General features: G+C 37.2%; 1 protein-coding gene across 3 annotated transcripts in view; it reads right to left on the bottom strand.

The window, feature by feature from the left end:
* LRRK2 (leucine rich repeat kinase 2) overlaps positions 1-27,959 on the bottom strand; it is a 141,309-nt gene that overhangs the window by 31,477 nt on the left and 81,873 nt on the right. For all 3 annotated transcript variants that reach the window (XM_028113159.2, XM_028113160.2, XM_028113162.2), the window contains 9 exons: positions 27,031-27,232; positions 21,988-22,076; positions 16,606-16,793; positions 15,546-15,700; positions 14,143-14,289; positions 13,816-14,007; positions 12,221-12,367; positions 7,885-7,985; positions 4,448-4,638 (listed from right to left, as the gene is read on the bottom strand). In XM_028113159.2, the coding sequence (XP_027968960.1) occupies positions 4,448-4,638; positions 7,885-7,985; positions 12,221-12,367; positions 13,816-14,007; positions 14,143-14,289; positions 15,546-15,700; positions 16,606-16,793; positions 21,988-22,076; positions 27,031-27,232 (1,412 nt within the window). The remainder of the gene's footprint in view (positions 1-4,447; positions 4,639-7,884; positions 7,986-12,220; positions 12,368-13,815; positions 14,008-14,142; positions 14,290-15,545; positions 15,701-16,605; positions 16,794-21,987; positions 22,077-27,030; positions 27,233-27,959) is intronic.

The raw sequence follows: 27,959 nt of genomic DNA, 5'->3' as shown, positions 1-27,959 counted from the left end.
ATATTTTAAGAAAAAAGAAAAAGAAGAAGATAGCAGGAGAGGAAGAATGAAGGGGAGTAAGTCAGAGGGGGAGAGGAACCATGAGAGATGATGGACTCTGAAAAACAAACTGAGGGTTCTAGAGGGGAGGAGGGCAGGGGGATGGGTTAGCCTGGTGATGGGTATTAAAGAGGGCACGTTCTGCATGGAGCACTGGGTGTTATGCACAAACAATGAATCATGGAACACTACATCAAAAACTAATGATGTAATGTATGGTGATTAACAAAACAATAAAAAAATTTAAAAAAAAAGAAAAACCTAGCTCACTATCAATACCATAATCTGTTCAAAAATGTAATTTACTTTAAGCCCAATTCTATTATGAATTAAGATTAACAAAAAAACATTTTGGACTGAGAGTTGGAATGAGTAAAACAATGTCTTGGGAAAGGTGATCTTGGATGATGTTAAAGTCATTCCCCTTAGAGACTGATCCAATCAAACATAAGCAGTAGAGTTGGACACTGCAGGTAAAGATTAAAAAACAAAATAAAGTTTTAATCTTAACCAGGTCTTGTCCATTCTGTGCTCCAACAACTAAAGTAACTCCATTACCACCTTTCCTTACATATTCACAAAATTCAGATCCCCCCTGCGTCCACTGTCTTCCCTGCTCCATGATGTCAAATTTGCTATAGCTCTCCACGTGATCTCACAGGTAAATTATGACTTAACCTGAAAGGACAATATTTTACAGAACTTAACAGAGGTAAATTTAAATCTTTTGTTTGTGGCTTTTGGTTTGGGTTCACATTGTATCCATAAATATTTACTCCATTACCTACTACCATCACTGTTAGAGGGATCATGAGCAGAGTGGCAGCAATGCTAAGAAATTCCCACCGCATGATGGCCTACAGTGTATGTATCATTTAATTGCATCAGCTGAAGCAGAACTTTCTTTCTCTTCCAGGATGTAGTCAGGACATTTGACGTTAGGCCTACTCATTCTGCTCTACATATTTTTGGCTGAAAAATAAGATAAATGTACTAACGAAGTTGACCTTAACAATAAGTAATGGACTAGAAAGAAAAATTTGCTAAGAGCTTACTGAAAGGCCATTAGTTACCCTTGACTTGCTGAAGAGAAAAGCTGGGAGATTAAGAAGAAAAAAGTTAAAGCCAAGTCATGTATAATTGAATAGCATCCAAATCCTTCCTAATGCATGCCTCTTTCAGAATATTTATAGAATATAGGCTCTCTCACAATACTTCTCAAAGGTTAAAAAAATAGTTAAACTTAATTTGAAATAATGTCAGTGGGAGGGAAAGATTAACTGGGTTAGTTAAAATGTTCAGTTATAGAATTTAATCTTAAAAAGTACAGTTTTAATAGCTTCTTACTAATAGACTAGCAAAATAGTTTTTGATATATTAACAAGTACAGATCTTGCCCTACTGAAAATAATTCAGCCATAATTTATGCATTATGTGACAATGATCACTGCCAAATATTTTATTAAAGTAAACTGGTCTAAATGCTGTCAGTCATTCTTTAATTGTGATATCACCAGTGTTGCTAGGAAAACCCTTTCCTGATAATTTAAAGTAAACTTTATCTCACCCTAAGTAGAATTATTCTAAAATTCTAAAAATGAGATGCATTCATTCATTTAACAATTATGTATTGGGCATTTAAGAAGGTCAGTCAGTCACCAGGGGATATAAAGCCATCATTAAATCTCTGCTTTTGAGGAGTCACACTTTAGAAAGAGAGACAGGTAGTCAAACAGGGTTGCAGAACTGTGGTGAGTACCAAATGCTAGGAAAGCCAGAGAGAGAAAAACAGATGTAAAGATAGCAAAGCAGACTCGGCCACTAGAGTGTAACTTTTCAACCTTGATAAGATTATATATATATATATATATATATATATATATATATATACACATATATATATATATAAAATCTCTGCCTTTGCCTCTTTAGCACCTAACACAAAGTCTTGCATAGAGCCAACTCAAGGAACACGTGCTAGAGAGGCCATCTCTTCATGGTGCAGTTGAGTGTCACTGTGGAGATGGTATATGAGCAAATTCTACAGGAAAATGAATTCTGTAGGCAGACAAATCTGGGGACAAACACCAAAACAGACATGGATGTCAATGAAAAGTCAAGACCTTCAGCATGATTAGAATGGCGAGTGAGGGGGCAGTGGAAAGGCAGGAGGATGGAGAGAAAGGAAACAGGCATACACAAAGAGTTTTGATGCTACTCCAAGGAGTTTAGACATACTTCACAGATAATTTGGAACTACCAGGGAATTTCAAGCATAATTAGATTTTTATTTTGGAGAAATATTCTGATAATTCCGATAACTCTCTAGACCAAGGCAGCAGTAATAGCATAAAAATCAATGAATCGATGAAAAAAGATAATGTGAAATAGTCAAAGACCTGGTGGTCAAATGGACACTTACTTTTGGGAGGAGAGGAATAGCCTAGATGTGACCACAATGATCTTCGTCAGCAAGTGGGAGATACAAGGGAAAGAGCAGATTCATGGTAGGAGGACGTAGCAGAGAAAGGAAACTCGATTTTGTAAATAATGAAACATAGAAACTTATGGGAAATACAGGTGACCACATCTTCATAGGTAATTGAGAATTATGATTAAGAGCTCAGGGAGAGGACTGAATTAGAAATGAAAGCTAATAGTTGTAGGCACTACTGTAAAAGAATATGGGAATGTGAAAGAAGTTCTTATATATCCCTCTAAAGAGCTCCATCATTTAAGGGACTCCAGAGGAGTGTGATTTTATTGTTTCTTTCTACCTCTGTAGTTATAGTTTTATGCTGAAATATATTTGAGGAGGCAATCCCTAATGCTGAGTTTTTAAAAATATACTTAGTGCTGGTAGAAGACAGAAAGCTACTAAAATCTACTAGCCTCTTATAAAGATCCAGAAAGTTGTCCCGGCATTAGGCTAAGAAGAAATCAGGCAAATTAAAGGAAAATATGCTGAGGTTTAATTTACTTCATCAGAAACTGCTGGATTTGTTATTTAAAGTCTCAGAGAACCAGAGTAAGTTATCTCAGAGATGAGGTCTTTCAAACAGCCGTGAATGAAAAATAGTAATTCTTCACTTTCCAAATAAACATTTTGGGAAATATGTGGAAGAATTAGGGGAAAATTAGGATCTGGTCTTAGTTAAATTAAGGAAAGCCACTGATCCAGCTCTGAAATACATGAGACTTTGTTGCACATTATCTAGATTAATTTAATACACGGTTCCCCCTGGTGTTCAAAAGCAGATATACCCAGCCAAACCCAAACCTCCACAATACTGTCTCATTAATAATCTGTAAGTTTTTCAGTAGTTTCTGGACTCTTTCAGAAAAGAGTTATTTTATGTTCTTGTTCTATTCTCTATACACTATCAAGTTATATCTTCTTGGTTTGGTTTTATTTGTTTTTGAGCAGTGTTTTCGTTTTCCTTACCATTCATTCCATTTACATTTCTGGAGACTGCCTGAGAGGAAAAGACGCAGTCCCATATAGAGGAATAGGTACTGCTGTCCTCCCTCCCTCTCTCCCTCACTCCCTGCTCTCTCTCTTCCCACTCCCTCTACTGCCAACAGGTATTTACTGAGGGCCCACTGTCCCAAGTGCCAAGGATAGGAAGGTGAACAAGACGGCAAGTCCCTGCTATCGTGGCCCTGACATTCTAGTGACAAAGACAGACAATGAACAAACTTTTTGGAACGAAGGACTACTCCATGGTGAAATATGTACGTGAGGAGATGGGGCCAGTGGAGGAGGAGGAAATCCAGACTTTAATCTGGGAGGTCTTCAATTATCACAAAAGTCCTTGAAATGTTACGCATTAAGTATTAGTCACACACAGTTTACAGACTCTAACAAAAAGGGTTTCAGAGGTGTAAAATCACAGTTACTACGTGTATGGAGCAGTGATTTCTCCCAGTCCCTTTGTCTCCAAAGACCATGGCCTTTCCCCTCTCTTGTGCCTTCTGGGGCCAGCTGGCTGCAGGGTTGGGAGTGCCCCTGATAGTCAAATCACTCCAGTCCCCTTCAGAAATACAGACCAATCTTTCCTTATTAGAATTATCCATGAGAACTGACACTTTCCTTGACACTTTGAAACCTAACATATTTTTTTAGGGGAAGGAGGACGCTACAGCATTAACATCCTGAGCTCTGGAGCAGGACTCCTGGGTCCAAACTCTCCTTTCGCTATCTAGGAGGTTCTGTGTGGCCTTCCCACTCTTACTTTATGAAATTACAAAATCTGATCAGGGAAATGGTAGTTTTTCCCTCAAGTTGTCTGTGAAATGTCACTGGGACCTAATGTTACTGGAAAGTGCTATTCTCCAAGCCTGGGAGTAAGTTCGGGCTCACTCTTGTCACATACTGAGTAGAAAACCCCATGACCGAATTAATTACCTCAAGCCATCAGCCACATGCAGTGCAATCCTGTGCTGCAGGGTTCTGGTGAGACTTCCTTTGTCCTGCTGAAGCAAGCGGTCCAGCGAACCCTTGGAGGCCAACTCCATCACCAACATGCGAGGACGAATCCCAGCCGCCAGCAAAGATATTAAGCTGGGGTGGTGGAGGTGGCAAAGGACCACCAGCTCCTGTGAAAGTAAAAAACATTTACACGTACTACAGCCCCAATATCTCCTTCCTAAGTGTCTCGACACTTTGGGCATGGTTTTCTCTGGGAAACTGGATTACAGCAAATGTTCCATTTCTTCCCTGGTCTTTTTGTATTTTCCACATATTCACGAATAAATGGCTTTTTAAAACTGTATTTTGACCAAACATGTTAAGTTCTGTCTTTCCTTTTGCTCTGTGTTTTTCAGAAGATTTAATGCAGGGACGGTCCACACACTGTGGTTACACTACCAGGTCATGTCGTTCTTACCTAGTGAATCCTACTTGGCCACGGAGTACTCCTCGGCCCAGGATTCTGAGCAGCCGCTTCTAATCAACTGCAACTAGCAGGTGAGGTACAACCTGCCTATCATTAATGGTTCCATGACTAGACAAGTTTCCTGAGAGTGTCTAAGCCCACCAAGGGATATAAGGTATCACTCCTCCTGAAAACTGTCTAATAACTTCCTATTACCTTTGGATTAAAACCCCATGTAACTTACATAGCCTTCAGGGCCTGATCTGACCTGCCCCCAGCCCATCTCTCAAACCCTCTAAGCTTAATGCTGCGTTCTTCCACCATACTGGTGTCCATTCAGTTCTCTGCACGTGCCCGGCTCCTTCATTCCAGCCGCAAGGGCTTTGCCCACGCTGATCCTTCTGCTCTGAACCCCTTCACGCTTCACAAGGCAAAGGCTTCTCCTCATTCCAATCTGAGCTCAAACACTCTTATTTTCTCAGAGGACCTGCCTTGAACCACCCTCACTAGAGCAATCACCAGCTGCAACAACGTCTCCCCGAGGAGTCAGAGATACCATTTTAGCTTGAACAGAGAGGACTCCGTTCTGATGTAGCCCTCTTCCTAGCCCACATCCTGTGGGCTTTACAATCTCCTTTACTGATACCGTGGACTGTGAATGCCATACATACTTCACTCTGTATATTTCACTTTACCCTGAAACCCAAATTTAGTTAAAATTTATAGTTCATGTGATATTAAATTGATTAATGTTTTAAACTGTGATTTCTGCAGAAGCTCTGGCTCTTAACAATCAGCTTCAAAGGTGTGGAGTATCAGTGCCAACTGCCTTTGTCAGGAAACGGGAGTGTGGAGAATTCTGCAAGCTGAAGAAGAAAAGCTGAATACCCTGAGCAGGGATTTTCCAAGAACAAAAGCTCCAGACTGCAATCATATTTCCTTAGTGGATAAAAATCTTTTTTTCCTCTGTCTGATCAGCTCAGTTGGTTCAAACTGAGAAGCAGCCAAGTTAGGTCTGTTCACTTTCAGAGGCCCAGGCAGAAAGAAGCCTAATTCAAATTTTCTATCCTCAAAAAGCGCTCACTGATTTTAAGGAGAAAGGAGCAGGAGACTCTAATGATCAGCCCCAGTTCATGACCACTGGTAGAATGACCCTCAAAATACAGCACCAGATACTGAAGTGCTTTCCTTTCCTTTCCTTTTTTTTTTTAAGATTTTTATTTATTTATTTATTTATTCACTTATTTAATTGACAGAGAGAGAGAGAGAGAGAGAGAGAGACAGCGAGAGAGGGAATACAAGCAGGGGGAGGGGGAGAGGGAGAAGCAGGCCTCCCGCAGAGCAGGGAGCCCGATGCGGGGCTCGATCCCAGGACCCTGGGATCATAACCTGAGCCGAAGGCAGCCGTTTAACCAACTGAGCCACCCAGGCGCCCCTCCGTTATCTATTTATTTATTTTTTTTAAGAACAAGCACGGGTGCCTGGGTGGCTCGGTCAGTTAGGCATCTGCCTTCAGCTCAGGTCACGATCTCAGGGTACTGGAATCGAGCCCCACACTGAGCCCCGTGTCAGTCTCCCTGCTCAGCAAGGAGTCTGCTTCTCTTTCTTCTTCTGACCCTCCCTCCTCCACTTGCGCTTTCTCCCTCCCTCTCTCTCTCTATCTCAGATACATAAATAAAATCCTTCAAAAAAAACAAGCACATTACTCACTCTACTGCTACTATTTCTCCTATTATTTCCTTGGGTCACCGAGCTGCCTATACACTACTCAGTCCTGTATACATTCTTAGTGTTCTGATTTTCAACAGGGTTCCCTGAGCACTGCATAAAATTTGAAACATGTATTATAGACTAATGATCAAGGTTGAAAATCAATTTATACAACCAATTGCCTACAGATTGAAAGAGACTGTGCCCAGATCTGCTTCATAGACTTGTTTCTATATGTAAAATGTTTCTTAACTTATTTCTAGAGCCACAGTGTAACTTCTGATAGTACTAACAAAATTACTCCAGGATATTTTACACAGACATGGAATTATTTTCATTATCCAGAATAACTAATATATTGTAATTGTGCCTTTTTTTTTTAAAGTTTACACAAGTCATTTAGTTTCAGATTTAGGCAGAAATTACTTTTCTTTTTTTTAATTTTTTAAATAAGAATGAATAGATTTTTTAAAAAATACAGTTGAATTCTGGCATACGATTACAGAATTCAAATTGGATTTTACCTTTGCTCTCACCCTGACTCACTCTCTCATTCCTACTGTCAGGAAAGACTCAGAAAATAGAATAAATCCCCACGAGTACTCAACATCAGAGACAGTACCAGAGTGACCACCGATGGCTTTGCATTCAACATCCACTCACTTTTCTTTCTTCCTAAGGGTACCTTGATTTTTGCTGAGTTATCCAACCCTCACCCAAGCAGACTATGAATTTTAGGGGGTATTGACCCCAGCTCCAGCCTCAGGAAAAGGTGGGACTATTCTAAGTAAAACCATCCCCACATTACCATAGAGATTGATTGAGTGACACAGGCCTAAGCCAATCAGTGCACAGCACCATCCTGAACACAAAGTGCTTATGGAGAAAAGAACATGTGATAGAAGTGAAACCAAGAGAAATTTTTAAATGAGCCACTGTGTATAGGATTTGAGTTCCTCTGAAATACAGGACCTCAAAAGAGGTACCCTCTTTTCTTCTATACTTGGGGTGTAACTGTGATGACTGGGACAAGAATTCTCAGAATACTGTCTTTTCTCCATTTTTCAAGAGGAGAAACAAAACAAACTTTTTTTTTTTTACTCCATGAGGAAAGGACAAAGGTGGGATTTCGTAACTAAACTCAGGTAGACTTGGGGGAAATGTGGTCATTTTGCATTTTCACAACCACATGCAAAACCAGAGTTCCAGGAGATTACCAATGTCCAATGTAATGCAACAATACTATTGGATTTCTTACTTGTCTTAACAGTCTAAGTGATGTATGTTTATTGAAAATCTTCACAGCCACTTCTTCTCCTTCATAGGCTGCTCGATAAACAGATCCAAAACTGCCATCACCTTTTGAAAAGAAAGTACAAAGCACTTCAGTTAATCTGTCCAAGCAGAAAAGCTAGATAAATTATATTGGTTGTAATTACATATGTTGTAAATGTGAACAGAAATCTGACCCATTTGTTTCATTGAATCAATTCTCCTTTGATGCTTCCTCTTCCTTCTTCTACTCTGTGAACCATGATGCACCTAAAGATTTTGTTCCAGCCTTCCCGTCTTCTGTCTATATTCTCCCCACTCAACTACCTCACCAACTCCTTAACTTCATCTCTTTGTATATGTTGAGTATTTCACATCTTCATCTATAGCCACAAGCCACCTTCTGAACTCTATCCTATATTTACAACTTTACATTGGAGATCAGTGGCCTGCCCCTCCAAATCTCAACTATGCTCCATTGGAAGCCACCCTCATCATCTTGTCTCCAAACTGGTTTTTATTCTGCCTTATATATCTGATTAGAAAAAAAAAAAAAACAACCCTCTTTTCATGGTCATTCTAGAGTCAAAACTGAAAAATCATCTTAGTTCTTTGCCCCTGCCTCCTTTCCATTTCCATTTCCACCGCACCCATTTGATGCCCCTGGTGCTTTCTGTCTAGACTGTGGTGGCCTCCTGAGTTCATCTCCCCCAATGCAGTCTACCTCTCCTACAAAATCAGTCTCCCTATAATTACACTTTGATTGTGTCACTCTCTTGTTCAAAAACAAATTATGCTACGCTGTCTACTAAGTAAGATCCCAAACCAGGGACAAATCCATATTGTAGCTCCGAATTCCCCTTGTGGTTCTCTTCCTGTCCTGCTGCTCATTCTCTGGGCTCTAGCCCAGTGGTTCCCCCAGTTTGGGCTGCACAGGACATCCGAGGAGCTTTCTAAAAACACCAATGTCTGAGTCCACCCTCAAAGATTCTGACGTAATTAATCACAGGAGTTACTGGTCATTACGATTTTTTTTTCTTTTAATTCCCCAGGTGATAATAATGAACAACCAGGGTTGAGAACAACTGTTCTGGAAAACTGGAATAGCCAAAATTTCCTGAACATGCTTTGTATCTTCAGGCTTCCATACCCTTGTTCTGCGGTCACTTAAAGAGCTGTGCTGCTCCATCATCTCAACCTCTTGGTGTTTATCAAGTCTGTAAAGCACAATTCCGATTGAGATACCAAAGCCTGAGAAATCGACCATCATCAACTCCATGGACTATTACTCTTCACTGACATAAAACGTATCCTTATTTGTACAGTATTTATGGTTCTCATATAGTACTTTGAAATACAAGCACTTGATCAACATAAGTGAATGAACTCAAAAAAATCTACAGAGAAACAGAACAATGTTGAGATCTGTTATTTCTAAGTGGTGAAATTATGTATCTAAGAGAAGCTTAGATTTTTGTATTTTTTAATATTTTTGTTTTTGTATTGTGTATTTTCATCTCCCTAAGTACATGTAAGCATATATTATTTTATGCTCAGAAACACTGTACATTAAGAATAAAAATAGTATTCATTTGAGCATATGTCATATTTCTACTAGATTGTAGACATGCTAAAAGTATTGTCTGTATATTTTCAGCCTTGGTATCTTCCCATCCCTTCCCTCCAGTACACAATATCCAACTTCTAAAACCATTATTTAATATTGATGGTATTGAGAGTTTTGGAGAGAAAGGAAGCCTATCGGATCAGTTAAGTATTTGAATCAAAGCAAGATTGGGCAAACAGGAGAGGAAAAAGAGAAAGAAAACAAGTGGAAGGGGAATGGAGAGAAAGGGCAAGACAGATGGACACTTAATAGATGCTCCTGTTCTGGTTCCCCTCAATCTGGACAGCTATCAACAACAAAGAAAAAACAAAACAAATAATACATTATGTGTTAATAAAAAATTAAAAAAACAACAACAAAGAAAAAACAAATAGGCAGAGAGAAGACATACACTCTAAGGAGACATAAAATTTCAGGTGAGAGGAGTAGAGAGCTCTAATTTTTTAAAGTCCTTCCCTATTTCAGAATCACTGCCATATTAAAATGGAGCATGGACTGTCATCTCAGATGGCTAACAGTAAAAATAAGGTTAAGGACTGTTATTGTGCATTTGTGACACCAAAGTATTTTCGAAAGAAACTTGAAGGCAAGGAAACCTTCCTAACACCATCAGATCACACCACTGAAGTACCTTTCTATTGCGGCTCTCTGGAAAAACAGTCCCCTGAAGAGGAAATACACCTCACAACTCCTCAAACAGACACATAAAACCCCACACCTGTGTATTTAAATTCTTTTCATAAAACAAATCTATTAATATTCACAAGTCTATCAAGAAGTGTCATATAGTAACTGCTATCTTGGAAGGAAAGTGTTAACTGAAGGCCTGAAATTCACTCCCGCCCTACAAGGAAAATGGCAAGGAATGATCTCTATCACATTACCCTAGCATAAAAATACTGGGAATTCTCTGATTATAAAATGTTTTTAGAAGGATATATCTCATTTGTTTAGATCAGTGATTCTCAACTAGGGTGATGTTGCTCGCCTACCCCTACTCTCTACCTTTTGCAATGTCTGGAGACATTTTTGATTGCCACACCTTGGGGGGGCGGCGGGGGGAGGAGATACCACTGACATCTAGTGGGCAGAGGTCAAGGCTGCTACTAAACATCCTACAATGGGGGACAGCTCCCATAACAAAGAATCAATCAGTCTAAAACAGCAACAGTGCAGAGTTTGAGAAACCCTGATCTAAACTGTAAATAAACATGGAATTTATGGGTTTATGGGATATGAGACTGGAAAATGGGAGTATTATATAAACACTTTCCTCTGTGTAATTAATGGGATACAGAACACAGGTGCTTTTGGAGGTGGTCAAAGGTAAAAACTTCCAGTTATAAGATAAGTAAGTACTAGGGGTGGAATGCACAGCATGATGACTACAGTTAACACTGCTATGTGATATATATTGAAAATTGTCAATAAGAGAGTTAATCCTGTAAGATCTCACCACCAATAAAAAAGTATTTTTTCTTTTATTTTATATCTATATGGGCTAATCAATTTTAACTAAATTCATTGTGGTTAATCATTTCATGATATACATAGAGTCAGATCACTTGCTGTACACCTTAAACTTGCACAGCGCTGTATGTCCATTATATCAATAAAACTGAAAAAAAAATCCCACAAGGACTTCAAAGTTAATTCTGTGAACATTTTTACATACATTGCTCAAAAAGGGTCCATTAATATGAGATATATCTTAATGCACTACTAGGAGTTATTTTGGGGAGTTTTGTCTGAAGCTTGAGACCCCTTCAGAGAAAGACTCAGTATGACTGGTACTTACCTGTACCATTGGAATCACAAGTCAAGTTTGGTATTGGTTAAGATCTAGGATTTGGCATTGACAATTCAGCATTTTGTGTTAATCCACTATTACTAATATATTCACTTCCAGAGTTCCAAAGCATTCAAATTCATTCTAAATTTCTCAGTTGATGTGAAGAATAAAGGTACAAAGCAGTTTGCCTTTACATGTCATGTCCCAAATTTTGGACATTCTTTATTAATAATTTTAATGTACTGACTGACATATTTTAGGCATTCTTTCTATGGAAATTTAATTAAAATTAAATATATATGGACATAACAATGAATACTCCACAAAGTAAAGCCAGAACTGTCTTCAAATACTTTACATTAATTCAACCCAATGCTCTTCATGGTTCCCAATGACTCTCAAGAAGGCTTAGAACTTGAGTATGTCACCAACTTAATGCTTCTCAATTTTTCATCCCAAACTGCTTTTTATGACTATTTTTATGAGAATTCATGCTTGTCATCCTGAGGAACAAAACTGTTCCTATGACTACCTTGAGGTGTTCTTCCTTTACTTATTCTGTCTTTTTGAGACTGAAAAATGACTGCATTACACAATTGAAAATCTCCTTATCTGCCTCCCCCATTTCCGGCACTTAAAGCAAATGCAAGGACATATTTCACAAATATGTGTGCTTCCACAGCAGCCCCACCCTGATCTCGAACTTAGTCCATAAGAATGTGTGCAAAGCAAACTCCATGTCTGTAAACATATTACTTTCAAATAGATCGTTCCAGAAAAAAAAAACCATTATAACAAATATATGAAGATACTACAAGCTATGACAATATATTTGAATATTTTCTAGGTTATAAGGAAAAATTACATCCTAATTTTTATTCTCAAACCAACAAAAATAGTTACCTAAGAGAAACTCTGGAGCTTGTTCAAATTCCAATTCATCATTATTCAACATAATATTTCTAGGCAGGTCAGCCAAAATTAAGTCAGGAGCAATTTGAGATATTGGAATGGTGAGCCTTGGTTGATCTGGATTTATTAGAAGGTCTCCTGAGAAGTACATAAAACATTTTTTTAAAACAAACTTTTAAGGATGTACATAAAATTGCACCAAAAAAATCACATTTCCTATGATTTCTAATTGCACTTTTAGGTTTTCTTACCAATCTTATTTTTCTCTAGAAAACCTGAGAAAGTTTTAAAGGTTCGATTAATACCTATCTACTTGGAAAGTTAAAAACTTACTCCTAGGTTCACTCATTACAAACTACATTCAGAACTGCCTTAGACCTATCTGACATCTGTAGAGAATAGAAATGATCTATTCTCTACTTTTACCACATTTGTGAGGGCACTTATTGCATGGTTAGCAAGTTGCTAAGTTTTTCTATGTATCATCCTATTTTATTTTTTATGCAAGTATAATTAGCATACAGTGTTATATTAGTTTCATGTGTACAATATAATGATTCAACACTTCTTTACATTTCTCAGTGCTCATCATGATAAGCGTACTCTTAATCCCCTTCACTTATTTCATGCATCTCCCAACCCACCTCCCTTCTGGGAGTCTGGGTTTTTCATGCCTCTTTTTTTTTCTTTTGTTTGTTTGTTCTGTTTTTTAAGTTCTACAAAGAGTGGAATCATATGGTATTTGTCTTTGTTTGTCTGACTTATTGCACTTAGCATTATACCCTCTAGATCCATTCATTTGTTGCAAATGGCAAGATTTCATTCTTTTTAATGGCTGAGTAATATTCTACTGTGTGTGTGTGAGTACTCACACACACACACACATATATATACCCCACATCTTCTTTATACAATCATCTATCAGTGAACATTTGGGTTGCTCAACATCCCTAATCATCAGGGAAATGTAAATCAAAACCACAATGAGATATCACCTTACACCTGTCAGAATGACTGCAATCAAAAACAAGAAATAACAAGTGTTGGCAGGGATGTGAAATAAAAAGAACCCTCATGTGCTGATGGTGGGAATGCAAATTGGTGCAGCCACTGTGGAAAACAGTGTGGAGTTTCTTTGAAAAATTAAAAATAGTAATACCATTTGATCCTGTTATTCCACTACTGAGTATTTACCTGGAGAAAATGAAAACACTAATTCAAAAAGTAATGTACCCCTATGTTTACTGCAGCATTATTTACAATAGCCAAATTCCAGAAGCATGCATCATCTATTTTAAACCTCATAACATTCTATGAGGTAGGCTTTAGTATTCCTATTTCACAGATGAGGTTATATTGCTCAGTGAGCCAGTATTCAAACTCTCAAACCAAAAAATGTTCTGAATCTAGAACACAAAGGTCTTATTGGTAACAGATATAATCCATCTTTCTCAGCTGTCAGTCTAACTGAATGTAGTGTCCTCTAACTCATCCCTATGGATAAGAATAATTTTTACATTTATTACAAAACTCCACAAATATCGAAAGTATCACTTAAAAACATCTGAAAGCTATATCAACACTACCTTCTTCTGCTTTCTTTGTCAAGTCATCAAGTAAGATTTTTTGATGCTCTTCACCATCATTAAAACTATATAATGCCCACTTCTTCAACAGAGTTTCTCCTTCACCACAGATATCAATCTCCAGTAATCCAGGAAACCATTCTTCCATAAGAGAATCAATGTGGTCCACAACTTGGCCCAGAAGAATACAGCCTACGTAATCCAAAGGAGAGCTCATCAACACCCTATCTGACCATATTGTTTCAAAGCTGGAAACTACAGAGTTTTTTAAAAAATGTTTAAATTTCTTTAATGGTACATTTCAAAGTTTTGAATTAATTTCCTTACCTTTTCTACAGGAAGGAACTGTAATTTTTAAGAAACTCTCTGGGTGACTGTCTAAGACTTCAGATCCTACCAGACAATAAGCCTCAGGAGACCAATTCAAGTAGATGCCTTGTCGCCAATACATTCTGTTTGGGCGAAGTGCTCGTTCTGAAAGAAGTTTAAATGGACCCAAATGTGTCCATTAATTATGAACTATTCCATAAATTAAAGGAGCAGAAAAATCACTGCACATGCCACAAGTAACTAACAGAGATATATTTGTTTTGAAACACAGTATTGGAATTGTTAATGATACAAGTCCTCATCCATATCCATTATACATGAAATTAAGTATTTTAGCCTTAATTTGCAAGCAAATAAACAAAATGCCCAGTAGGTAACCCAAGAGAGAGTTCAGGTTCACAATGTTAAATAGTTTAATATATTTAAGAGAAGAAAAAGAATCATAAATAAGTTCTCATAACTTAAATTTTTTTTTCCTGAGAGAGAGAGCACGCACAAGCAGGGGCTGGGGAGGGGCAGAGAGAGAGGGAGAGAGAGAATCTTAAGCAGGCTTGATCTCATGACCCTGAGATCACGACCTGAGCTGATATCAAGTCAGATACTTAACTGACTGAGCCACCCAAGAATGCCAAGTTCTCATTAACTTTTAAAACTCTTAAAAGGAGGTTGGTTGTCACACGCAAATCAAAACTTCCTGAATGTTTTGTTTTAATGCAATATAACTACCTATATATTTATTAATTGCAAGCAAGATAAGGTTGATTTCAGAATACAGTAACACCTGCATAAAGCCATTTTTAACCCCTCCAAAATGATATTTTCCCTTTGGAGCACTAAGGTCTCCCTTTCTTCCAGAAGAAAGAGCTAGCATTATAAACATCCATTTTTATTCTTTTTTATAAATCCCTCAGGAATTGTGCAGCAGAAGAGAGCTATTTAAGTTTCTACACTGAATGGTCTGAAGGGTCACAACCTGGTTACCTTTGTTAAGTAAAACTCCCTGGCTTTGCAGTGATAGTCACTTCTAGTTTTTCTTCGTTCATTTGTGAGTGTGTGTGTGTGTGTTTATACACCAATGACTCCTCGTAATCTTACCTTCTAAAATTGTTGCTTCTAGTCTACTTTGGCCTGGAAAGCAAGATATTCATACTTACTCTAAGTGTGTCTAAAATAAAAACAAATAGGTTTTGAGTGAGGACTTGAGAAATTTCCTTTTTGACAAACTGCATGAACTTATGTGAGCCTATGTGTCTTTATCTTGGCTACTCTGAAGTCTTATGAACTTATTTTCTGATTTTCAGTGGCCTTACAGATAAGTAAACTCTGTGAAAAATGACATGACAATTTTAATATGCTTTCCTCCTAACTTCTCAAATATTAAGTCTTCATTAAATACATACCTCTTCCTGAAAGCATGTAAGGTGAAATTTCAAGTAATCGATTGATTAACCTGGACCAAAATCCCATTGGAAAGTAAGGCATTTCGTATAGTCGAATGATAATTTCAGAGTTCTCACAATGCGGAAGCTCTATCACAGGCCTGTGGTCAGACAAACTAAAGAGAAAAGGACATCAGCATTATATAGCTTCATAAAACACCCAACCATGTTAACCAAAGTGCTTTCCTTCTTAAAATCAATGAGTTGAAGATAAATATTCTAGGCAATTGCACTTTTTGATAATGTTCTTTTGTGACATGATCTTCCTTCTTCAAAGATTCAGTGGCTGTTTAATCAATTCAAATTCATGCTCAGATGCATGACATTTTTTCAGCAAACCTATTTACACTAATAAATAAATTATTACAATTAGTTATGCACAGACAAGTTTTAAGGGATTATATAAAACTTGAAAAAATGCATGTCCCAGAAAAAAAGTATATATGTATTTTCGGAATTGGATAGCATCTACCAATCAATGCAATTTTCACTTTTTAATGTCGTATACCTTATAACATTTCCCAGCAATAAGAAAATATAAAGCAACAAGAAAAATTTCTATAATACAGGATTAGAATGTAGGCCTTCATTGTATTGCCACTTTCCTCAGAAAATTCACTACCATAAATTCTTCTGATGAAAACTCACTATCTCCCCAGAGCTTGTCAAATGTAACTCTCTCAATGCCATGTAAGGATACACACGAATACACACACACACACACACACACACACACACACACACACACACACACACACACACAAATCACTATTTACCTTTCCTAAGTAATTTAAGCAGTGATTAACCAAATAGTAATTATATACACAAAACAAGTATTTACTATAACTTTAAAATGTCAAATATAGTGTTTTCATTAAAAGTAAATGCTACATTTCAATAGAAAGTGTGCACAAGAATCAAAAAAATTAATACATTTATAATAAACCAAAGTTATTTTGACAAAACATACGAAAGATGGTGAATTTCCACAGGGTAATTGACTATTTAAGTTTAGGTTTACCTGCTTGGAACCAGCAAATATTCTTCTCCTATTGGCAAGGCAATCTGGAATTTTTCTAGGAGTTTAAAGTACTGTGACATGTAGTTCTTCGGAAATCTCTTTTTCTTTGAAAGAAATTTTTCCACATCTCTACGTGAAATGATTCCTTTAGGATGTTTTGGATAGCCTTCTACTTTCACTGTCAAAATCTGAAAGATTTAACCTTATGAAAAATCACTAGAATTTATTTTCTGAAAAGTTTTTTTTAAGATTTATTTATTTATTTTAGAGAGAGAGTGTGTGTATGAGCAGGGGGAGGGGCAGAGGGAGAGAGAGAGAGGGGAAACAGACTCCCTGCTGAGCACAAAGCCCAATGTGGGGCTCAGGGCTTAGGGCTCTATTCCAGGACCCTGAGATCATAACCTGAGCTGAAACCAAAAGTCAGACGCTTAACCGACTGAGCCACCCAGGTGCCCCTATTTTCTGAGAGGTTTTGAATTTAAAGCATTCCTTGTCTCTTTGCTCAGTGAAAATGATCAGAACAATTTTAATGTTTTCAAGTATAACACAGGACCTAATTTCTCTACTAGCAGCTATGTAACCTGGAACCCCAGTGGGGCAATCACTCCTCCACAAAAGATTTATTAAATTAAGGGAGTGAATTCAAATCCAAAATTAAAGAGATCTTCTGAAATCAATGAATCTTAAGCCTTCCCCAGCTCCAGTTAACAGATCTATCCAACACCCCTCATCCTTATTATAGTCTCATCAACAGTATATTCACAGGGAAATTATCTTCAGGACTGTGTTCTCACTACAGGTTTGCCATAGAAATGTTACTTTACATTTAGAGAATAGAAAATGGTTTCTATCAATGGGAAGGGAGGCAGTATAGTACAGTTTAGTGATTCTCAAACAAAGTGTAACTATAGAATTTTGGAGTCTGATCAGGTCTGGTATGAAGCTTGAGAATCTGCTTGTTTAACAAGAAACTCAGATGATACTACTGTAAAGACCATAGTTTCAGCTTTGACCATCATCACAGCAGTTAAGTTTTGACCTTTCAGCTTTGACCATCATCATAGCAGTTAAAAGTATAAATTCAGAAGAAGCCAGGTTCAAATCCAAGCTCTAGTACTAGCTGTATTATCTTGAGAAACGTATATAATTTCCTTAAGCCACAGCTCCAATCAGATAATAAAAGTGACTATCCCTTAGACTGTCATGACACTGAAATAAGATAACATACGTAAGGCATGCAAGGTGCCTATGACAATTTTTAGCATATAGTAAGCCCTCGTATGTTAGCCATTACTAGCCACATATTCCTATTCATTTTACTTAGCCAAATTAATTTTTGCAGAGCTTGTGCTTAATTTCTTTAGTAGATCTTTAACATGTGAGGGACAGTTCCATAGGACTATACATTATGTACATTATCATGTAGCTAGGTGAAATACTGGATTGTAAAATCCTTAGACCCAAGGACTTGGGTCTATTTATCTCTATTTGGTACGTACAATGTTTACTGAATCAATGAAAGCATGATTGACTGAACATAATGTATAACGACAATGTATAAATATGTCAGTAAATAATAAAAACTGCAGTTTGGGACTTCTCCCATATTGTGCACATTATAGCCCATACTCCATACTCCCATACTGCTCTTACAATGTAGGTGGTAGGGAAAACTGTTTGCTCTTCTGGCATTTTTTAAAAAGTTGCTAAGACCTTGTCTGACAACTCACTCTCTATCCCCACCATAATTTATATTTTCTTTATAGCACTCTATCACCTGACATTTTAAGTGTTGATTTATTGTTTATTTCCTCCCATTTGAATGTCAGGTCTATGAATGCAGGAACCTTGTTTTATCTATGCTTACAGCGCCAGCACCAGAACAGTATCTAGAACACTGTAGGTGTCAGATCAATATTGTTGGATGAGTGAATTGGGGAAAAAAGATGTTTGGAGCATTTTATCCTGGGGTTGGGTTTATAGGCACTAGAGTCAAACTACTTAGTTTGAAATCTTAACTCTACTTCTTCCTAAATATGTAGCTTTGGATAAATTATTTAACTTCTCTGTCCATCAATTTCTTCATCTTCAAGATGAGGACTAATATATACCATTTAAAAGGACTGCTCTGAGAATTACATGAGAAAATGTTTGAATAATGCACAAGGAACCCTTGTATGTTAGCCATTACTGTACACTTAGAATTCTAATTTATTTTACTTAGACACGTTGACTTTATTTTTTAATTTTTTAAAATTTATTTATTTGAGTAATGTCTATACCCAACATGGGGCTTGAACTCACAACCTCAAGGATCAAGAGCTGCACATTCTTCTGACTGAGCCAGCCATGCACCCCTAGGCATATTGATTTTAAAACAGAGGGTTGTGCTGGATTTTTTTTTAGATCTATGGTGTGCTACCACTATTTGTAGTAGTTTCCAAAGATGGACACATGAATTTCTTCTCTCCCTACACATGCATGGTATTCATTCAAGGAATGAAATCCATTCATTTTCTTCCTCTTGAATCTGGATGGGACTTATGGTTATTCTAGTCATTAGAATGTGGCAGAACTGACATTTTATAAGTTCTGGGCTTACCCTTTGAAAGGACTGGTCATAAGAGAGGCTACATGGAAGAGTACGAACACACCAAAAGTGTGAGTGTAGTTTTCTTGGGCTTTCCAGCCTGGCTCAATGAAGGAAGCCAAGTGAATGACACTTGCCAATGCCATGTGGAGCAGAACCACTCAGCTGAGCACAGTCAACCCAGAGAACAGTGAGAAACAATAAAATATTGATGTTTTACTCCAACTTTATTTGTTTTCTCCAAGTTTTGGGGTAACTTGTTACATAGCAATAAAAAACTAAAACATTATCTTAATTTTATCACCTTTAAAAGAACTCTTAATATTCCTTCAGCCTAGTAACTTATAATGCTAATTTGTGCCCTCATGCAAAGACAGAAAATTTCCCAAATTCCTCACCCAAGTTTTTATCAAGATTAAATTGCCATGCAAGCTTGTTAATGTTCCACCTGATTAATTCCATAAGTGCCTTTCATCTCTCTTTTACCATCTGGTTAAATGAGTTTTGTAAACTTCTCTGTGCAGTGATGGAAACTTCTTTAGTAAGTTTAGTGACCTAATAGTCTGAGGCACAGAGAGGGCGTGTAGGTTCATTACAGCTTCTGCACCATGAAATTGTTTCTGCCTTTGCCTTGGTGATTCATGGAGATGAATACTCCTATTTTTTTGCTGATGGGTGTCAGACAAGTCATTCTTGTTTTCACTTGATTATAGTTTTCATTCTCTTTAAGTCTTGGTGAGAATGACATATTTTAATATATCAGCATAAAAAATATGGTATTTGTTAAATTAATAAGAAATTTAAATTATTATTCCACTGACTCTTTAGATCTTTCAATATAACTTTGAACTATGCAAGTTCTTGACTTAATTTTCACTTAAATTATCATGTTTATAGTATAACTATGCTAATAAGAACTTTCATGGAGTTTCAACTTAATTACCGCATGAATCCTCAGGGATTTTACTGTGGTTATGGTGGAAGGTTGCTTTTTTTAAAAGATGGTGATTCTGATGCAAACCACTTCTTTATTCTACTGAATAAGATACGCCCCCCCCATATTATCCACATCTGTGCAACTTTAAATATTCCCAATTTACATGGAAGCACATCATTTTTTAGTGTAACTTTAGCCTTTTCTTGACTATATAGAGTTTAGTTACTTTCTGATATAGTGTGCCATCTAGGACAACAAAATATTCAGGGTATATTTAAAACTCCCTTTGCTGTACAGAACGCACCCACCTACACATATTTTTTATTTAGCTCTGTACCTGGCACACTTTCCAAAACTACATGGATGCATCTTTACAATTTTGAAGATTTTTTTTAATTTCCTAAAATAATATCTTTAATTACCAAATAGGTCAAACATTAAATTAGGTAACATTTACTTCTCACTTATATTAAGTTAGGGAAGCAATGTAAAAAACAATATTGTTATTATCCTTATTTTAAGTGAAGAAACAAAAGCTTAAAACATTAAGAAATGTCACAAAGTGAGGAAAGATATAGAAGAAATTTGAACACAGGTCATGCTGACTCCAGAGCTTGTGCTCTTGACCACTACTACCAGCTTCATTCCCATTTAGCAGATGAATAGACTCACACTTTGCATGGCATATTTGCAAAAGGAGAAAAATCTACCTTAAAAATACCTACCAAAATAGTTATTACCATCATGTTACAATAGCCAATTGCAGTAATGTTTCGATATGCTCTCAAGGTCCATGATATAGGATTTAGCCCAAAATGAGTTCCCTCTCCAAAATATCTTCCTTTTTTCCCTTAGATAAAATTTAGGAACTATCATTCAAAATTATCTGAGGGAATTTAACTACTATTGTGGTTTAATTAGAAGAGGTGATTCTAATGTAAAAAGGTAGAATTATTTTAGGGATTCAGGGAGTCACATTCCAAACTGTAGATTATGCTCACAAACAAAATAGTTGCCCGTGAATACATGTGCTAGAGACAGCCTCCCGACTCTCTTCAGTTCATGATTAAACTATCTCAACAAGGGTGATTTTGCACCCCCACCAATATTTGGCAATGTCAGGACACATCTGGGGCAATACTACTGGCATCTAGATGGTAGAGACAAAAGTGCTACTAATCATCCTATAATGTACAACAAATAATTATCTGGCCCAAAATGTCAATAGTACTGACATTGAGAAACAGCTAGTATATTCTGCTTGAATCATTTTCTATGGCAAACCTATAGAGATGGGTTATGATAACTAATTAAGATAAACTCATTGGTAATTGATTATCATTGGCAGAAGAAAAATGTTTCCATATGAAATATAAATGGAGAAAGGACAGCCATAACCATCACCATCCAGTTTTCAAAACTGTAAGCATTTAGAGCTTATATTCCACTCAAGAGGCAAAACTCCCCTCCATGTTATCTAGCTAAAGGTTTTATGCGCATCAACCCAATTTTTTTAGGTATATTTGCCCCCAACGATTTTCACAGAGCTTCCATTCAACTGACTATATCAATAACCAAACAAAAGCGTCACCGGGATCTAGAAAAGCATTGTGAAACAGAGTGGTAAACATCTGTTTGTAAGTTGGAAACGACACTGAAGTGAATTCTCAGACATCTTCCCTTCTTCCATGAAGCTCTACTTAATGCAGTCTTCTACATGAATTGTTCTACAGTATTCTACATGTGCCGGATTTTCTACCTTAACTGAATACAAAATCTATAATGCTCAATGCTCTTCAATCATTGTGCTTCTCTTCAATCATTACCCCCTGCCACAAAAATATCAGACACCAACCTGTGCCATGACTTTACAAAGCCACTTGGGTTCCACAAAATATAAGTCACTTAACTGCAGTGCTGGGTCTTGAAAATGAAGAAGGACCCCTGTAGTAAAAATCAAACAGTGAAACATGGAATCTACAATATACAAATAGCAAGGGGCTTTAGAGAGACTCTAGTCCAACCTCCTTATTTTACAAATGAGGAAATCTCAGCACAGTTAGTGGAAGAGCTGAGACTAGAACCTAGGCATCCCAGTTCCTGAGCTCTAAGTCCAAATATTATAAAGTATTTTTAACTAGATAAAATGATCATGTATAAGCATATTTGAGACAGTGACATGCACTGTCTTACATATATTTATAAATAATACAAAATTCACAAAATTTTTTTATTATGTTCAGTTAGCCACTGTATAGTACATCATTAGTTTTTGATGTAGTGTTTAACATTCATTAGTTGCATATAACACTCAGTGTTCATCACAACACATGCTCTCCTTAATACCCATCACCCGGTTACCCCATCCCCCCAACACCCACACCTTCTGTAACCCTCAGTTTGTTTCCCAGAGTCCAGAGTCTCTCATGGTTTGTCACCCTCTCTGATTTTTTTCCATTCAGTTTTCCCTCCCTTCCCCTGTGGTCCTCCGAGCTATTCCTTATGTTCCACATATGAGTGAAACCATATGAAATTGTCTTTAGTTTTCTAAATATATTCTACAAAGATACCTTATTTTCAAATATAGGTAAGAAACACAGAACATTGCAGAAAGCTACTGGTTTAAGAATAATGGAAGAAAAGGAAAAGATTATAATCCATGTGAAGGTTTATTTTTCATACAACAGAATCTAGGAATTAAAAGCAGCTTCTTGGCCACTTACTCTAGTATTACACATCAACTCACACATTTCCAGCAAGGTCATACTGATTAAGTACCCAGATAGCACAGAAGCTGGTGTGAGTGTTTTCATCTGTGAGATCGCACTATGACTTGCGATGCAACAGGCAAGATCTGCCATTCAAAAGGTGCATCATCTCAGGCAACCACTGATGCTCTAAGTGCCCAGTTAGACCAACCCAATAATAATTCCCCTTTATAGTATACAAATAACTCCACACACACTAAATTCAATTGATACTATGGAAGGATATGGCTTGTGCTCAGGGTCCCAAAGCTCCTGAATAGTTAAGTCAATTTTTAGGACCCACATGTTTGTTTTTTATTTTTTTATTGTTATGTTAATCACCATATATTACATCATTTGTTTTTGATATAGTGTTCCATGATTCATTGTTTGTTCATAACACCCAGTGCTCCACGCAGAATGTGCCCTCTTTAATACCCATCACCAGGCTAACCCATCCCCCTACCCTCCTCCCCTCTAGAACCCTCAGTTTGTTTTTCAGAGTCCATCATCTCTCATGGTTCCTCTCCCCCTCTGACTTACTCCCCTCCATTCTTCCTCTCCTGCTATCTTCTTTTTCTTTTTTCTTAAAATATGTTGCATTGTTTCAGAAGTACAGATCTGTGATTCAACAGTCTTGCACAATTCACAGTGCTCACCGTAGCACATACCCTCCCCAATGTCTATCACCCAGCCACCCCATCCCTCCCACCCCCAACCACTCCAGTAACACTCAGTTTTTCCCTGAGATTAAGAATTCCTCATATCACTGAGGTCATATGATACATGTCTTTCTCTGATTGACTTATTTCACTAAGCATAACACCCTCCAGTTCCATCCACGTCGTTGCAAATGGCAAGATCTCATTCCTTTTGATGGCTGCATAATATTTCATTGTGTATATATACCACCTCTTCTTTATCCATTCATCTGTCGATGGACATCTTGGCTCTTTCCACAGTTTGGCTATTGTGGACATTGCTGCTATAAACATTGGGGTGCACGTACCCCTTCGGGTCCCTACATTTGTATCTTTGGGGTAAATACCCAGTAGTGCAATTGCTGGATCGAATGGTAGCTCTAATTTCAACTGTTTGAGGAACCTCCATACTGTTTTCCAGAGTGGTTGCACCAGCTTGCATTCCCACCAACAGTGTAGGAGGGTTCCCCTTTCTCCGCATCCCCGCCAACATCTGTCGTTCCCTGACTTGTTAATTTTAGCCATTCTGACTGGAGTGAGGGGGTATCTCATTGAGGTTTTGATTTGGATTTCCCTGATGCCGAGCGATGTTGAGCACTTTTTCATGTGCCTGTTGGCCATTTGGATGTCTTCTTTGGAAAAATGTCCGTTCATGTCTTCTGCCCATTTCTTGATAGGATTATTTGTTCTTTGGGTGTTGAGTTTGATAAGTTCTTTAGAGATTTTGGATACTAGCCCTTTATCTGATATGTCATTTGCAAATATTTTCTCCCATTCTGTTGGCAGTCTTTTGATTTTGTGGACTGTTTCTTTTGTTGTGCAAAAGCTTTTTATCTTGATGAAATCCCAATAGTTCATTTTTGCCCTGGCTTCCCGTGCCTTTGGCGATGTTTCTAGGAAGAAGTTGCTGCGGCTGAGGTCGAAGAGGTTGCTACCTGTGTTCTCCTTTAGGATTTTGATGGACTCCTGTCTCACGTTTAGGTCTTTCAACCATTTGGAGTCTATTTTTGTGTGTGGTGTAAGGAAATGGTCCAGTTTCATTCTTCTGCATGTGGCTGTCCAATTTTCCCAACACCATTTGTTGAAGAGACTGTCTTTTTTCCATTGGACATTCTTTCCTGCTTTGTCAAAGATAAGTTGACCATAGAGTTGAGGGTCCATTTCTGGGCTCTCGATTCTGTTCCATTGATCTATGTGTCTGTTTTTGTGCCAGTACCATACTGTCTTGATGATGACAGCTTTGTAATAGAGCTGGAAGTCCGGAATTGTGATGCTGCCAGCTTTGCTTTTCTTTTTCAATATTCCTCTGGCTATTCGGGGTCTCTTCTGGTTCCATACAAATTTTAGGATTATTTGTTCCATTTCTTTGAAAAAAGTGGGTGGTATTTTGATGGGGATTGCACTGAATGTGTAGATTGCTCTAGGTAGCATTGACATCTTCACAATGTTGGTTCTCCCAATCCATGAGCATGGACCGTTTTTCCATTTCTTTGTGTCTTCTTCAATTTCTTTCAGAGTATTTTACAGTTTTCTGAGTACAGATCCTTTGCCTCTTCGGTTAAATTTATTCCTAGGTATCTTATGGTTTTGGGTGCAATTGTGAATGGGATCGACTCCTTGATTTGTCTCTCTTCTGTCTTGTTGGTGTATAGGAATGCCACTGATTTCTGTGCATTGATTTTATAGCCTGCTACTTGACTGAATTCCTGTATGAGTTCTAGCAGTTTTGGGGTGGAGTCTTTTGGGTTTTCCACATACAGTATCATATCATCTGCAAAGAGTGAGAGTTTGACTTCCTCTTTGCCGATTTGGATGCCTTTGATTTCTTTTTGTTGTCTGATGGCTGTGGCTAGGACTTCTAATACTATGTTGAATAGCAGTGGTGAGAGTGGACATCCTTGCCGCGTTCCTGACCTTAGGGGAAAAGCTCTCAGCTTTTCCCCATTGAGAATGATATTCGCTGTAGGTTTTTCGTAGATGGCTTTTATGATATTGAGGTATGTACCCTCTATCCCTATACTCTGAAGAGTTTTGATCAAGAAAGGATGCTGTACTTTGTCAAATGCTTTTTCTGCATCTATTGAGAGGATCATATGATTCTTGTTCTTTCTTTTGTTAATGTATTGTATCACGTTGATTGATTTGCGGATGTTGAACCAGCCTTGCAGCCCAGGGATAAATCCCTCTTGGTCGTGGTGAATAATCCTTTTAATGTACTGTTGGATCCTATTGGCTAGTATTTTGGTGAGAATTTTTGCATCCATGTTCATCAAGGATATTGGTCTGTAATTCTCCTTTTTGATGGGGTCTTTGTCTGGTTTTGGGATCAAGGTAATGGTGGCCTCATAAAATGAATTTGGAAGTTTTCCTTCCATTTCTATTTTTTGGAACAGTTTCAGGAGAATAGGTATTAATTCTTCTTTAAGTGTCTGATAGAATTCCCCTGGGAAGCCATCTGGCCCTGGGCTTTTGTTTCTTGGGAGATTTTTGATGACTGCTTCGATTTCCTTAGTGGTTCTAGGTCTGTTCAGGTTTTCTATTTCTTCCTGGTTCAATTTTGGTAGTTGATACATCTCTAGGAATGCACCCATTTCTTCCAGGTTATCTAATTTGCTGGCATAGAGTTGCTCATAATATGTTCATATAATTGTTTGTATTTCTTTGGTGTTGGTTGTGATCTCTCCTCTTTCATTCATGATTTTGTTGATTTGGGTCATTTCTCTTTTCTTTTTGATCAGTCTGGCCAGGGGTTTATCAATCTTCTTAATTCTTTCAAAGAACCAGCTCCTAGTTTCGTTGATTTGTTCTACTGTTCTTTTGGTTTCTAGTTCATTGATTTCTGCTCTGATCTTTATTATTTCTCTTCTCCGGCTGGGTTTAGGCTTTATTTGCTGTTCTTTCTCCAGCTCCTTTAGGTGTAGGGTTAGGTTGTGTATTTGAGACCTTTCTTATTTCTTGAGAAAGGCTTGTATTGCTATATACTTTCCTCTCAGGACTGCCTTTGCTGTATCCCAAAGATTTTGGACAGTTGTGTTTTCATTTTCATTGGTTTCCAGGAATTTTTTTAATTCTTCTTTAATTTCCTGGTTGACCCATTCATTCTTTAGTAGGATGCTCTTTAGCCTCCATGTATTTGAGTTCTTTCCGATTTTCCTCTTGTGATTGAGTTCTAGTTTCAAAGCATTGTGAACACACATGTTTTAACTCCTGCTCGGATACCCTTCCCACTACTGCCCTTAGATGGCTTCTAAATGTTTTTTTCTATAATATGGCATATGAAAATTCAAAATTATTGCACACGATGACCTTTCAAAAGGAAAAAGTCAATGGTCAAAGAATTTTATGGATATTCTGTTAAGTTTTGTATGTAAATTCTATACAAGGTTCAGATACATTTTTATAAATGATTACAGAGGAGCTTTGAAAAAAATATGTAACAAACACACAAACCTGATTCATTTAGGAAGTGAACTGCATGAGGAAGCTCATTTTCATCCAACTGCAGCTGATTTTCTTTTACGAGTTGTAATAATCGTTTCCGGTCGATTACAGGAAATTCAATTGGCACATTTTTACGCTCCGATAAAATGATTTTCTCAAGTTCTACATAGCAGTCTGGAATCAGCTGCCCAACAACAGGCTGATCTCGAATCTGTGTAATTACAAATGACAAGCTGTAAAAATCCATTTTACTCCTGTGTTTGTCAGGTGGTTGGTAAATTCAGTCCTTATAGTTGTTAAGAAAGTGATATATTATTCAGAAATATATTTTTAATAAAATGAAAATGTGATGTAAAACTATTTAAATTGTAAAGAATAAATAGATATTAAAATAAGAAAAATATAAACACAGAAGCCAATTTACAAAGAACTATCAAACAAAATAACATGGAAATATTCATCTAACCATCCAGAAAACCCATGACATAATCCAGGATAAATCACTAACCATAAATAAAGGATTTGTTATTTTCTAAGACATTAGACATATATGCAATAGATATGCTAGCATTAGAAGTGAGTATTACAAAAGCTTTGGGGCCTTACTGATTATATTAAAATATCCATGCCATAAGGTAAAACATTAAATTTTGTGCTTGTTATTTGCAAAATGTTACATTAATGGAGTGTACATATCAACAGAGATAGACGTGAAGTCTCCTCACCCAACCTATGCTTTCCATGGAACTTCAAACTTGGGAAAATAAAAACTCATCTAAACACAAATGATTTTGACATGAGAGGATTTTTTTGGTCTGTTGCACTTATAATCTAATCATTGTCTACTAACTGAAATATATAAAAATTTTTAAAGAATGCTTTAAGATGATAATTTCTATAATAAAAAATCTTTCCCAAACTCCACCCCCCAGGAAAAT

Source organism: Eumetopias jubatus, unplaced genomic scaffold (genome assembly GCF_037043125.1).
Source record: "Eumetopias jubatus isolate StellerSeaLion01/CBP00866 unplaced genomic scaffold, mEumJub1_p1.0 scaffold_8, whole genome shotgun sequence".
Classification (NCBI taxonomy): Eukaryota; Metazoa; Chordata; class Mammalia; order Carnivora; family Otariidae; genus Eumetopias; species Eumetopias jubatus.
Note: the sequence above shows the minus strand (reverse complement) of the source record. Positions and strands in the feature narration are given on the sequence as shown.